We start from the raw sequence: 13,886 nt of genomic DNA on the forward strand, positions 1-13,886 counted from the left end.
TATTATCTGAAACCGTTTGGTATCATATTGTTCTGAATAATATGCCCTCTTAGCCTTATGCTGTTGCATCTTTCTGTTTGCCAGTAAAGTGCAGCACATCATGGATGAAATGATTTCCACAGAGAGGGAGTACGTTCGCTCGCTCAGCTACATTATTGAACACTATTTCCCTGAGATGGAGCGCCTCGATCTGCCTCAGGACCTGCGGGGGAAGCGCAGCATCATTTTTGGGAATGTGGAGAAACTGTGGGACTTCCACACTCAGTACTTCCTAACGGAGCTGGAGGCGTGCGCCCACTCCCCGCTGTCCATCAGTAGCTGTTTTCTCCGACACGTGAGTCCAGACAGTCAAGAGCGCCCTCACTTAGGACATTAGCGTCAGTCTAAAAACAGCACTTAGATCTAGTAGCTCCCATTAACAAAAAGTTACTGAAGTTTTAAACAGCAACTTAGTGTCATGTTTCCAGTGGAGTGTTATAGTTTCACTATACCATAGTTTCATTATTGTTTCTATACCAATGTACTTAAGTCACCTTTGCAACAAACTCTGCAACAAAGCTGGTGGCTGAACCCATATATTTAGTTTTGGCCTCTTGGGAGCTGAATCGCTCATTGTGTTCAACAAACCATGCTGAAATGTCAACTTACTTTATGCTGTAGTCAGTGTTGTAACTTGTTAATTTTGTGTGCAGGAGGATCAGTTTGGAATGTATGCTCTGTACAGCAAGAATAAGCCGCGGTCGGACACTCTGCTCAGCAGCCACGGGAACGAATTCTTTAAGGTGTGTCTGGAAACTCTGGTCCTGGTTACTTTCTTTTCAAAACATAAATACATGATGTTTTGGTCTTACACTAAGTAGATCACAAACAATAACATGCATATGAGAGCCAATCACTTTGATGCTTAAATTATGACTGGTATATTGGTGTTGAGGTATATGACAAAAAAATACAAACTAGAAATAATATTTGTTAAAAACTAAAATACAAATACATCTCATGGGCCTCTGTGGATGCAAGTGTCCAGTTGTCATGGAAATAAATGGCGAGATCATAAACCCTGTGTTGTCTGTTTGAGGATTTGAACAGAGATGTTGGAGTTGATTTCAAAACAAGTACACCATTATATTCCAAGTCCACTAGAGAGCACTGAAAAGTTTAGTTTTCAAATGTAGAATGTGCCGCACAGTTCTTATCTTTGTCATTATTCTTTAAAGGATTTTTAACTGTTGAAAATTACATCAGTGGATGTTTTCTAAGATTTAATAATAGTAATAGTCATGTTGGCCAAAAACTACATGTCTAACACTCAACACAGATGGATTGGATCGGTATCAATTAGCCAATGGCCTCAACTGTAAGTAGTCCCATTTTCATGAGTAATAATAGCACACTAATCCTCCTCCCTGTTTGTCTGTTTCTCTCTCCAGAATAAGCAGCTGGAGCTCGGGGACAAGATGGACTTGGCGTCGTACTTGCTGAAGCCCATTCAGAGGATGAGTAAATATGCACTGTTGCTCAAAGACCTGATAAAGGAGTGCAGCCAGTCCCAGGAGCAGGAGCTCAGTGACCTCCGCACAGCAGAGGAGATGGTCAAGTTTCAGCTTCGCCATGGCAACGACCTGCTGGCAATGGATGCCATCCGGGGCTGTGATGTAAGCAGTAATACACAGGCACACAGCCACAAAGTACAAGTACTGCTCAACAATATTATAAGACAGTCTGGCAGGACAAAGGTCATTAAAACTATTTTTGAAATGGAGGTCATCTTGTTATGTAAACAGTAAAGTGAGGTCAGAATCCCATCAGGAATTGTATTGTTCTCTCTGACGCATGTGAGCGGCCATGTTTCCTCTCCAGGTGAACCTAAAAGAACAGGGTCAACTCCGCTGCCAGGATGAGTTCATAGTCTGGTGTGGACGCAGGAAATACCTTCGCCACGTCTTCTTGTTTGAAGACCTCATTCTCTTCAGCAAGACCAAGAAGATCGAGGGAGGATATGACATTTACATCTATAAACAGTCCTTCAAAGTAAGAGTTTATTGCTTGAGGAGGATAGTTTTTGCAGTTTCTAGATTGTTTGTTTAACATAGTTTCACTTCTATATTCTTTTCTGCACAGACAGCAGAGATTGGTATGACTGAAAATGTTGGCGACAGCGGCCTTCGGTTTGAAATCTGGTTCCGTCGAAGGAAGTCACAGGACACATTCATACTCCAAGCCAGCTCTGCAGAGGTCAAGGCAGTGTGGACAGCTATTATTGGCAAGATCCTGTGGAGGCAGGCGCTCAGGAACAGAGGTGTGTTTTTCTGTCAGATTATACAGTTTTTCACAAACTATTCATTGCATCATTCAGTACCAATACGATGACATACAGTTATTTCTATGCACACATTATGCCATTCAAGATCTTTAATTTTTGTGATTGTAGAGTTGCGTATGCAGGAGATGGTGTCCATGGGAATTGGAAGCAAGCCTTTCATGGATATCAAGCCAAGTGATGCAGCCATTAGTGACAGAGCCATCGATTATATCATGAAGGGGTCAGGTGAGCCGGTCTTGTGCATTTATTATTCCTACTTTCTCTGCCCCATTTCCTCTCCAGTTTCTTTCTAAGAGCATGTATGGGTTACTTATTTAATTCAGATACACAAAAACCCAGTTCATGTTTGCAGAAGTCATTACAAACGCAGTAATTCCTTTTCAACCCTTAATTATCGTCATTACCAACCACAGGATGTTTATACATTTGGCTTGTACACTGCTCCTGTTATCTAACGGCTCACACTGTTTGTCTCCACCTGCAGAGTCTCGGACCAGAGCGTCCATTGCCGTGTCTTCATTTGAACACGCCACCTCATTCAAGAGGCCTCACTCCACCATCTCCAACAGCAGCACCTCCTCCTCCAGCAGCCAGTCGTCGTCCTCCCTGCTGGGCTCGCTCAATCTCCACCTGTACTCCTCACCCTCTCACCCACACACACATTCGTACTCATTAGGCAGCGTTCCCTCTTTTGCCCAGTGGCCCTACGACTGCATAGAGGAGGATGAGCTGGAGCAGGACTCTGGGAGCCAGCCCTCCATGAGTGAGTGGATACTTTTCTGTTTAGTGTATCTGTTGATTTTGAATAATAAAAAACAATGAAATGTCAGATGACAAAAAATAATAGTATGCAACATTTTCTGTGTGTAGGATTTAGGAGGATCTATTGGCAGGTGGAATATAATATTCATTTTAGAGGGCCTTTCATGTTTTTTTTGCAAGTTTCGTTACCACTGTCAATTCTCTTACGAGCTTGGGAGGGAAGGTTGAGATGATGAGTGTTTAGTTGGTTGCAATCTGCAACCTCACCACCAAATGTCACTAAATGCTCTGCTCTTTTAAATAACTGGTTGCTCACCTCTTTGATGTCTTTTTGTTTACAAGAAAGGACTTTGGCAAAAAGAAATCAGCAACTTATTTGTGCCTTACCATCATTTTTCTCTGCAGTTTTTTATGTATGGAAGCATTTTCTGAAGTGTCGATGTTGGAAATGAACTATATTTGATTTAAATATTTGTCATCACTGTCCTCTTGAAGTGAGAAACGCAACAACCTTATGATTTGTACAGTTTAAACCAATCAAATTCATAAAAAAAATAATGTCATGATAATTATGATTGTAATAAAACAAACAAAGCAAGTACATAAAACATATACAATTAGCCTTAAAGCCTTTATGTGTAACATTTGTAAAGGAGTGCAATTAACGTCAGCATCTGTGTCTGTTTGCTGCCTCCACTAGGAGCTGCGAAAGTCTGATCATTTCAAATTTTACATATATTTATAAACACATAAAATATTTGACAAACTTGGTAGCTGCCCACAGACTGACTAAACATTTCAAACTCTTGGTTCAGTATTTAGGAAAGACAGTTCCTTGTTTATTGATCCTGTATTATTTTAACAATGTATCTTATATTTCTCTGTGTGTTGTGTGACAGTCACTGAGAGCTCAGAAACATCCTCCCAGTGCACGTCGAGTGACAGCGTAACAGGGCTGAGCCCCCTCACCATACCCGGGCACGCCAGCATCATTATGGACTCCTACAACAACAATGAGCACTCCTCCTTCCTCTGCTCCTCCACACCTTCCTCCTCCATAGCATCTCCCTCAATATTCCAGAAAGATGAAGACCTCCAGCCGCAGGGCACCAAGTTCATCACAGCAGTGAGTGTTTGATTACCTTCCTTATTATGATCTCTCATTAAAATGAACTAATGTCACGTAATTGCAGACATTATGCTGTTTCAGGAATGTATTTTGGGAATATTTATTTAAAGATTGGCTACAACGACACTCGTTATATTTGGTGGCCCTCTGTGGTCCTGTGTTTTCCCTCAAGCCGACCTTTATAGAGAGGCCTGAACACATGAACACATTTCACTTCATTTTTTTTCTATTTGTGCTCTTTCATTGGCCGTGTGTCAAATATGAGCAGGTTCAAGGATGGCTAACCACCTTAACTAATGAACTTCTTTCACTCTCTTCATGTCTTTGTATAATTTTTCTGATTACATTACTGCGTAATTTTACATTTAAAGAAGCTGTGTACCGTATTTATGTTTGTAACTTCCCCTTTTCATTACTCCTATGATAGTTTTCATGTCAAAATTTTGAAAAGAATTTAGCTTAGTTAGTGTATTGCTTTATATTACATCCTCGTAAGCCCGATGAGTAGTTTGGAAGTTTGCCAGTTTATGAGGAACGCTTTGCAAAAAGCAGTGCAGTGTAATACAGCAACAATAAACTGGCACAGTGTTATGGGCATTTGTGTTTGGGGTTTATTTTTTTTACAAATATTTTAAATATTCATATTCATCACCCTTGTTTACTCTGATTTCATGGAAGCAAAACATAATATTTTACTTTTTTTTAAATGTAAAGACAGTGATGGCAGGAATGTCAGCCAGTGAATAAAGTCTAAGCTCAAATATTCTCATCATTTTATAGTGCGTGTGAAGTATTTTTTGCATTTGTCTTAATTGACAAACAGCGATAACAAAGGTTAGACAGACAAGTGATCAGAAAACTTGTACATAATTAAAAAAAATCTAAAGCCAGGAAAATATTTGCGAGTTTGAAGAGAGTTTTGGATGTAAATTATTAAACCCTGATTAAAGCCTTAGACCAGTCAAAGTTTGGCAGTTATATTAAACTTGTATTTATTTATCTAACTAGAATCTAGAAAAAATCTGAACCTGATCCAGTTCTTCATGTAGAGAAGTCAATGTTTACATGACCACATTTTTTTCTCTCACACATTACTGTATATCTATGAAAGGAGTCCTCATTTTTAACCTGTGCAGGGGAACTAATGATTTAAATAATCAGCAATGTTTTTAGAACAGACAGGGAACTTAAAGACAAGTAGTAGAGAATAGTTGCAGTTTTAGTTTCACTCACCACCTCTCTTTGTTTTTGCCAGAGCACGACCTCTCATATAGCAGTAGGCCTCTCTACAGTGGTCTGACTCAGAGCTGAGGGGTTTTTAGCTCAGTAAGTAACCAGTGTCACAAGAGTGGACATCTGTGTTGTTCCCTTCACAGCCTCATTAACAACTGTGAGGAAGTACCCGTGGCCTGAATACTAATCTGTGTGGAAATGCTTTTGGTGCCTGTGTCGTGTCGTGTGCTGCATGGCAGTGTGTCCTGATGGGTTTAGTGGGCTCTCCTCCTGACGTCTGGTTTGTCTTGTAAACATGTGACTCTTTTTTCCTGTTTTCTCTCTTGGTTTCCTCATCCTTCTCATTTTCCTCTGTGCATCCATTTGACATGAGGGTGAAATGTATATCACATGTTCTCAAGAGTATGTATGTTTGAACACGTGCATGCTGTATTACAGCCTTTGATTTCGTGCTTTGGAATGCATTCATTGTTTATGCCTAAGTTTTGTGTTTTGAACAAACTTTTGAACTTGTTATTGTTTTCTTTATTGCATGTGATGGGGGAAAATTATATTTCAGATAGCACACCTTAGCCAAGATAAAGACAAAATGTCGCAAAGCAGGAAGCAGTATTAAAGTGGACAACCAGGGGACAGTAGAGAATGGAGTGAACTGTTACATCTGTAGTTAGGTTTAAGCATATTGAAAGCATGTGTGATAAATAAGAACTGTTGCCCTCTGTTGTACGGCCTAAATGGCAATGAATCCCTTAGTTGTAATCATTTCTTTCCAAAATTATTGCATTAAATCTACTTTTAGCCTAGAAGAAACATTATAATGTCCAAAATCCAATTGCCTCTCTACGTTCGAAACATTTTCAGCTCAAATATTACAGAAATAAAAACACATTTTGATCAAAGTTTCAGCAAATCGTTCAAAGGCTTTTTAATTTCGATACAAGTTAACAGCTAAAGGCTACCCTATGGAAACATGTAGTCATGAACATCCGGTATAACATTACATAAATGTTATGGACCTGACTTATTGATTATGTTGATGTTGTCTTCCTTAAGTTTATAATTTGAGCTGCATTTTGGTCACGTTCTTGATCTTGTATGAAACACTGATGACTGGACTTGAGCAGTGAGAATTTTAGGGTGACAAATAATGAGACTACGAATATTGAAAGAATTCTGCCATGTTGTTTTACTTCATAAAAAGGGCTTTAACTGGGCTTCTTTCCTTGACTGGCATTCTTAAAATTGCATGCTTACTCAAGTAAAATTATTTTGATTGCATTTGTAGATATTACATTTTTTTTTGTCTTCCTTTGCAGCTGTGATGTCCTCAAGCTGAATACCCTAGCAGTTTGCTTTTCACAACAAGTGGATGGAAAATAAAGAGGAGTCAAACTTCAAAGCCTTTAGGACTTTTAATGGCTAAAGCTCAACCCTTACATGACATTTCATTATGATACTGTAAATTGACACATAATATACACTTATGATGGTACGTCAGAGGTCTGTACATTAAGTTTTAATGAACTTAGGTATGTGTTTATATTGTAGATGTAATTTACAAAACAAAAAATAGCAGATAAATTCAGACAATGTTCGTATTTCTCGTCGCCAGTTGTACAGATGATTAAAATGTTTTAAACATGTCATTGTATTTATTTCTTTGCCACAGACAAGTTTATTGTGAACTTATTCTCGCCTAACTAATGACTGCATTGGTTTTAAAAAAAAAAAAAAAAGAAGAAAAAAAGCAGGACCGTGACAAACAAACCCTTCATTTTTCTCTGAAGCTTTCTGTGCGTGAAACTATCTGGAAGTGTGAATGCAGCTAAAAACAAACAGAAGATATTTCCACTGATAACCAAGTATAGAATGTAAAACCACACATGCAGAGAACATTGCACATGGACAGACAGAAGTGCACTACGAGATCCACTACTACCGTTACACAGAGACGTAGATGTTGAGGAGGATGAAGGGTGGTTTTTTTTCTTCGCATGTGAAACGCTGACATTTCCTTACCACAAGTCTTGTGTTCTCAGTCCGAGTCGAACATCAGCCGCACACCACAGCTCAGCCTCTACAGCTGGGGTTTGAACTCCAGTATAGGTATTTTAGAGAAGTCACAGAAAGCTTCATTATGTACAAAAAAAACATAAATTGCCTGGTCCTCTATATACAAACAGTTAATTTAAAGTATACAATCTTCAAATTTTTTCGCAAAAAGTTTCGGCAGTTTGATCATGGTGATTTTTGGTGTTTCTCTTTCACGAACCAGAAGCAGAGAATGACAGAGAGGAAAACCTCAAACCCCAACAGACAAAGTTCCATCACCTCCATCTGTCAGAAACATAAAGATCATTAAATGTTCAGTGGTTTTCTATTAGAAAACATGTATAAATGTCTTTTACTAAATATGGCCTTCTCTGAAGTAATCACTTTGTCATATTCTTAACATGGTCGTACCCTCAAATGCTGATCATTTACTTCATTCCAGTCAGCCAGGTCAACACTTATCAGACAAGCTCCAGCCACAGCCACAATAATGAAGCCACAGTTGACTGCAAAGGACACCTGTGACAACGTAACAATAATCTTTTAACTATTAGTCACCTCTGTAAATGTATTATTTGTCAGGATTTTATCAAGTTTTACTTACTGGTAGTAATGCTGGATACTTGAACAACAAGTTGGAAAGAAGTCCGGCTATTATAAGCTGTAGAGGAGGAGAATGAACGTTAGACGTTTTCATGTGCTTCACCACTGAATTGTTTCTTATAGTTTGGTTTTTGCTTGAGACTCACAGGTGTCCCAGTCATTTGGGATACTCTGAACAGAGTGAAAAAGGAGTTTTCCATCTTCTGGGTAACAGAAAAAAGAATTCCCACTCCAACACTGAAGAGGCCGCTCACTATCTGCAGAGACTGACAAAAGAACAGAGACAACTTGCATGTAAGTAAGACATCACTAATGATGCAAAATAGAAAATAGTTGTGTTCAGGCGTACAAACTAAATTCTGTTAATATTTGCATTGAATATATTTTTTTATATTTATAATCTCAGCTTCATTTCCATGAAAAATTACAACAACAAAAAAAGGGATCCATTCCCTCATGTAGATGTGAGCACCAGCGACGGGAAATGCTTAAATGTTTTTTTTTTGTTGCTTTTTTTGTGGCATTTCATTAATTGTGTTTATTTGGTAACACTACGGTAAGGATGTAATGTATTCAACATAAAGGCTAAAGTGGCAGGAATGTATAAAAAGAATAAACATTATCTCATGAATGCCAAAATGCAACAAACATTGAACTGAAGACTATGAAGAACATAAAGTCATACGTATACATAGCTCTAAAACATCAGCCAGTGTTTTAAAATAGAATAGAATAGAACTGAACAACTTTATTGTATTAATATTATTAATAAAAGATCAAGTTTGCCGCTTCCTGTGTTTACTGTAAAGAATTACCACATAAATAGTTGTAAATAAATAACCCAAATAAATAATGTCTTTAAAAAAGTTAATTGAACTGTAGAATATTGCATACATTTACAAGATTTAAGTTCATGAGAAACTTTAGTCTTTACACTTATGAAATGCAGTGCCACAAAAGTGTTAACCAACCATTTCCTGTTGTTGCTGCTATTGTCGCTATTTCTACATCGCTAATCTGCTGGTGATTCTGACATGAAATGTCTTTTTAGATCATAAATAACATAGTCACAGAGAAATGGGGAAGTGATTTGTTCTAGTAACGTGAAAAAACCTATGGTATGTACAGTATGTACAGTATGTACATACTGATGAGGAAAAAAAAAGCTACAATCTTAGTTCCTTTTGTCTATGAATATGCACAAAATCATTGTGACTTACAAAATGTGAAACAAACTCACACTAAATAAAACACTTGTACTGTAAAGACTTAATTACAATTCATTATCAAATTTGACCATAAAGAAGCACTGCCTTGCAGGCGTATGCCTCCATCTACCAGTTTGCAGTGTACTTCCATGTCTTCCCAGACTTAAAATATATGTAGTGACGAATTTATAGTAATCCTTATCAGTACGTGTTCACATACTGATTCTGATGAAGCACAAAGTTGTGGCCATGACAGTAGACAATGCTTCAATGTTGTTACTGCAAAGAAACTACAAACAGGAAAACATGGATGCCTTGCACACATCTTCTACCCAATAGCACAAAAGATCTATATAATCAGCACAATTTCAAGATATTAAAGATTAGTGTCATTAATTCAGTTTATGACCAAATGTGAAATATATAGTCACAATCTTTCCTTCTGCTCCTGAGTTATGGAGTTAAACAAAGGCTAAATAAAGTGTTTTTGCAGCGCACAATGATGGCACCTTTAACTCTTGGATGTAAAATGTCACCACTTAATTTTATTCGATTAGACATTTGTTTGAATTTTTGTCATGACTAGTGTATGAATTCTTGACACATAAGTGATTTGCGAGCTTGAACTCTGACTTTTGACCACCAAATTCTCGTCGATTCATCCTTGAGTCCAAGTGAACCAGATTTGAAAAAATTCCTTTCAGAAGTTCCTGTTAAATTGTGCTCGCAGGAATGGGAAGGATGGACAAGCCGAAAACATAATGCATGTGGCCAAGTCTGTCGGCGGTGCAGAGGCATACATATAATCTGTTTTGATCAATTATCCCTGCCATCAATAACCTTCTGACATTTAGAAAACGTATAATGGTTAATAATTGTTTTGACTAGACACTTTTTGAGAAAGTCGTTTAGATCGTTAGATTTTGATTTCAGTTTTATAAAGGAGATTGTCCAGTTGAATTGTTAGAGTTTGATCCCTGGTTCCTCCTCACTGCACAAGCTGAACGAAACCATTAACAATTCCCAGTTAGCTGTGTATGCCATGAATGTCTGTCTGCATAAGCAACTTCAGAGTTGACCTTTCTGCCATTACTCAACACTAAACTTCACAAAGGTATTACTTATTTCAAAGGCATTACATCTTTTTTATGTATGTACTGAGCTGTTCAAACACTCTCACCCCCAACACGGCTGGATGTTTCTGCAGCAGGTCGTGCAGCGGCTTTCTGTTATCTGGCATCATCTCTGTAGCCTGGTAATATTGGATCATTGGCGCTCCTCTCCGGCCACCTCTGTGCGGCTCCTCATCAGCACGGATGTCCATGTCGATATCAGCACAGGCCATGGTGCTTCTCTGATCTAGAGGAATAGTTGTTTCCCTTATGAATGTCTAAATGCATATTTATTTAAAAATCATGATGTTTCTTTCAACGTGTCAAAAGTGATTCATTTTGCCTCAGCGCGGAAGAAATTCTGCAGTGGCCTTAAAATACACAGAATAGGCTGAAAAATGTAAGTCCTTGTAAATTATAAGAAGTTTTATAATAAGATTCATGGTATTAAAAAAAAAAAAAAAACACAAAACAACCCTGTAATAATATGATTTGTTGAACTGTTGATGACAATGCTAGGGGATTATTCAGGGTTATTGCATCTCAGGAAGCAGAAGTGCATTGTTCTGGTATTTCTATTTTTCTTGACATGTGGTTTGCACCATGTGTTTGATATGTGTCCATTGAAGTTGGTCCTGAGAATAGTTAGCTTTTTGATTTCCCCCCAAAAATGCAAAAAGACAATGCAATAAAAAAAAATAATTCTTTATGAAGTTCATTACTGGGAGATTTATATTTTTTGGTGTTGCGAAATTCCTACGTTTGCAGTCAAATGTGTAAAAATTCATTAAACAAGCATAATTATTTGACCTAATAATGTTTCTTGTTCTTCTTTAGGCTATTTGATAGCGAATATGATGATACATATATGACGCAAATGTCACACAGCAGCAGCTCTCCTCTACATACACTTTGTGACACATTTAGCAGATAATACATTTAACATGCAAAGAAACTCACAAATACATTGACATGCATATACAGACTTTGAAATACTCATAAATTAATCTTCCGTATTGCAAATGTGTTTAACAAAGCAATTTTCAGTGCAGTTCAAAAACAGACTTTGGTTCAGGATTCTTACCAGGTTCAGCAGTATCTCTGTATCTGTCTCAAACATGTGTTGCACTCTAAAGGCATGATTTTCACTTCCCTGCTAATACTGAGAGATGAGGTCATCACATACTTTAACTTCCTTACTTTGCAAGTAAAGTGCCTTTAATATTATTGTATTAAAGCTTTAGTGCCTCATTGTCATATGTTTTATATTATGGTATTTCCATTGCAATGAAAACACTTTTGTAACTTCTAAGACTGTAAAAAAAACATAAATAAGTTAAGATATTAGATCTTTGCAGTTTTCAGACAAAGTCTGCATGCACGCATTTTGTCGGTGTGAGAGAAAGGGGGTCGAAGGGGGGGGGTGGAGGAAAGTCAGAGAGGATTGGTGTTTCAGGTCATTTCCTTGTCAAACTTGTTCGACAAAGCAAAGAATTTGAGGTCTGAATCGAGCCAAGAAAAGAAAAAGTGCAAAGGTATTGCTGCTGTTTACTGAAAAGCTACACCTGGTCACCAGTCATATACAGTAAGCTGCTGCAAAGCTCTTTGATCTTTTTCAGAGGAGAATGAGGAAGACATTTCTATGTGATGACTCAATAATCATCACTATTCCCATTGGAAGTCTCAAGGATGCTCGAGAGGGTCAGCTGATGCCAGAAAAATTCAACTGTGTGTTCAAGGATTTCTACAAAGTCCTTGTTCTTAAGGGAAAACCTAAACCTATCGGAGTAAGTTGCACTGTTTTATATGCAGATGGGAAGGTGTGGTGCCATGCAAACAGACTCTATAGAAGTTTATATTTCTTGTTTTTTAATTTACAGACAAAAATTTAAGCATGCATAAAGTATTTTCTGTTCTGTTTATTATCATGTTTCCCCTTTTTTTTTTTATCAGGCAGCCCAAGTCACGGCTGGTGTGTTTCTTTTCATGATTGGTCTAATTTCTAGAGCTGCCATGATGTACACTCTACCAAGTGTTCTGGTAAAAACTACTTCAAATATAGATAACACTTAAAATGTCTTGTAAATGATCATATTTCTGTTTAAAATAAATAATATGCTTTATCATTATCTTAGTTTGTGATCACTGGTATGGTGTCCTTTGCTGCAGGACAATATCCAAACATTCACGTGGTGAGTAATGTAATTTAAAATGAGGATTTTGTGTGCATATAAAAAACCCACAAAATGGCGGTGGAGTTACTGCTGATTATTTACCACAACTTGACTTCAAAATGATGACACACTGCATATTGACTATTGTATTGATCCAGATAAAGTTATATAATTACTTCAATGTTTCTGACGACTGTTTAGTTTCTTTGAATTTTTTTAATGTATTCTAATACATACTAATATGATTAATTTTACTCATAATCAATAAGGTGTGTGCGTGTGTGTGGTGTCTGTGTCATTCATCAATTATTCAGCACAGTGTTCTGACTTTGTCTTAATTGAGCAACACAGCAATGCCAACATTGCTGCCAAAATAGATGTGTGTGTATAATGTAATGTCTTTTTCACCTTCCAGGCAAAGATCTCATTTTCTCTTAACATTATCAGCTTCTTCTGGTCAGTTGTGGCATTTTCTCTCTGCGCGATCCAGTTTCTTGAGGAAAACAAAACCACCACCGAGGTACACGACAACACCATCACACTTGACTGAGTAAAAGATTTCCCTTTGACATACCAAACAGTTGATTTGTATTTCAGCCATTGTTTTTAAAAAAATTTTTTACAGGTGATCAAAGGAATCAATGGATTGATGATGGGTCTGCTGGTAGTTGAAAATTTAATAACCTTGTTCTCGATCTACTGGTTCAGTAAAGCTGTATGCAGACAACATTTCAACACTCTGGTATGTAATTTTCTTTACACACATGGCAGCTCCACAGAATAGATATAAAATGTTTTGTGAATAATAATAGTCTTTATTCTTTTATTTTGCAGCCCACCATACTGCTAAAACAAGAAGACTGAATTTCGAGGATTGATGTAAACCAACGGCAAACCCAAATGTAGTCTGTACTTTAACATTTAACAGCCTCTCAATTTTCGCGACTCGTGCAACAAAAATTGTGAAGGACATTTTTGTTTCTGTCAGAAATAGCAGAAAAATATTTAGAGCTGCTTGTATTTGAAATCCACTGCCAGCCAATTATCAACAATTACTTTTGTTTTTGCATAGCTACCCGTTTATATTGGATTTCTGTATAATTCTATTCAAGCATTCATATCAAACTAAGAAAACTGTTGCTGAGCTACGTTTGATTTTTGCAGAAAGCTGTAATTTCTCAGTGGCCAGCAGTTTAGATCAATTTTGATAAATTTGTATCCATGTTTTTGTTGAATAACTTTGCAATTTTGTTTTGAACATAGAAATAAAGTTAACTATCCTACAATACT

General features: G+C 37.3%; 3 protein-coding genes across 4 annotated transcripts in view; 2 read left to right on the forward strand and 1 right to left on the reverse strand.

Moving 5' to 3' along the window:
• LOC138194307 (pleckstrin homology domain-containing family G member 4B) overlaps positions 1-7,090 on the forward strand; it is a 23,796-nt gene extending 16,706 nt beyond the window's left edge. The window contains exons 15-24 of one of the 2 annotated variants that reach the window (XM_069142939.1): positions 85-334; positions 693-782; positions 1,431-1,655; positions 1,861-2,031; positions 2,122-2,299; positions 2,432-2,548; positions 2,808-3,086; positions 3,985-4,211; positions 5,470-5,540; positions 6,764-7,090. In XM_069142939.1, coding sequence (XP_068999040.1) covers positions 85-334; positions 693-782; positions 1,431-1,655; positions 1,861-2,031; positions 2,122-2,299; positions 2,432-2,548; positions 2,808-3,086; positions 3,985-4,211; positions 5,470-5,514 — 1,582 coding nt within the window. In that variant the 3' untranslated portion in view covers positions 5,515-5,540; positions 6,764-7,090. The remainder of the gene's footprint in view (positions 1-84; positions 335-692; positions 783-1,430; positions 1,656-1,860; positions 2,032-2,121; positions 2,300-2,431; positions 2,549-2,807; positions 3,087-3,984; positions 4,212-5,469; positions 5,541-6,763) is intronic. The other variant, XM_069142940.1, reaches the window with a different exon arrangement.
• LOC138194308 (uncharacterized) lies at positions 7,076-11,549 on the reverse strand. Its single transcript, XM_069142941.1, has 6 exons — positions 11,507-11,549; positions 10,491-10,669; positions 8,249-8,368; positions 8,104-8,160; positions 7,911-8,018; positions 7,076-7,784 (listed from the first exon to the last, which is right to left on the reverse strand). The coding sequence occupies exons 2-6, from the start codon at positions 10,653-10,655 to the stop codon at positions 7,686-7,688; spliced, it is 549 nt and encodes a 182-aa protein (XP_068999042.1). The 5' UTR covers positions 10,656-10,669; positions 11,507-11,549; the 3' UTR covers positions 7,076-7,685.
• Positions 11,550-11,914: 365 nt separating this feature from the next.
• LOC138192238 (uncharacterized) lies at positions 11,915-13,871 on the forward strand. Its single transcript, XM_069139511.1, has 6 exons — positions 11,915-12,209; positions 12,376-12,462; positions 12,558-12,614; positions 13,012-13,116; positions 13,222-13,338; positions 13,431-13,871. Exons 1-6 carry the CDS (start codon positions 12,048-12,050, stop codon positions 13,458-13,460), a joined length of 558 nt encoding a protein of 185 aa, XP_068995612.1. The 5' UTR covers positions 11,915-12,047; the 3' UTR covers positions 13,461-13,871.
• Positions 13,872-13,886: the final 15 nt, after the last annotated feature.

Source organism: Embiotoca jacksoni, unplaced genomic scaffold (assembly GCF_022577435.1).
Source record: "Embiotoca jacksoni isolate LCO1_2020_lvr unplaced genomic scaffold, fEmbJac1.0.p SCAF_11, whole genome shotgun sequence".
Taxonomy (NCBI): Eukaryota; Metazoa; Chordata; class Actinopteri; family Embiotocidae; genus Embiotoca; species Embiotoca jacksoni.

What these genes read in the sequence shown, in the direction of transcription:
- LOC138194308 (XM_069142941.1), bottom strand. Translation starts at nt 10,655, where the DNA reads ATGGCCTGTGCTGATATCGACATGGACATCCGTGCTGATGAGGAGCCG. An exon ending in AACATCCAGCCGTGTTGGGG is followed by an intron (nt 8,369 to 10,490) that starts GTGAGAGTGTTT and finishes TTCTTTTGTCAG; the next exon opens with TCTCTGCAGATAGTGAGCGG. An exon ending in CCCAAATGACTGGGACACCT is followed by an intron (nt 8,161 to 8,248) that starts GTGAGTCTCAAG and finishes CCTCCTCTACAG; the next exon opens with CTTATAATAGCCGGACTTCT.
- LOC138192238 (XM_069139511.1), top strand. Translation starts at nt 12,048, where the DNA reads ATGAGGAAGACATTTCTATGTGATGACTCAATAATCATCACTATTCCC. An exon ending in ACACTCTACCAAGTGTTCTG is followed by an intron (nt 12,463 to 12,557) that starts GTAAAAACTACT and finishes TCATTATCTTAG; the next exon opens with TTTGTGATCACTGGTATGGT. An exon ending in AATATCCAAACATTCACGTG is followed by an intron (nt 12,615 to 13,011) that starts GTGAGTAATGTA and finishes TTCACCTTCCAG; the next exon opens with GCAAAGATCTCATTTTCTCT.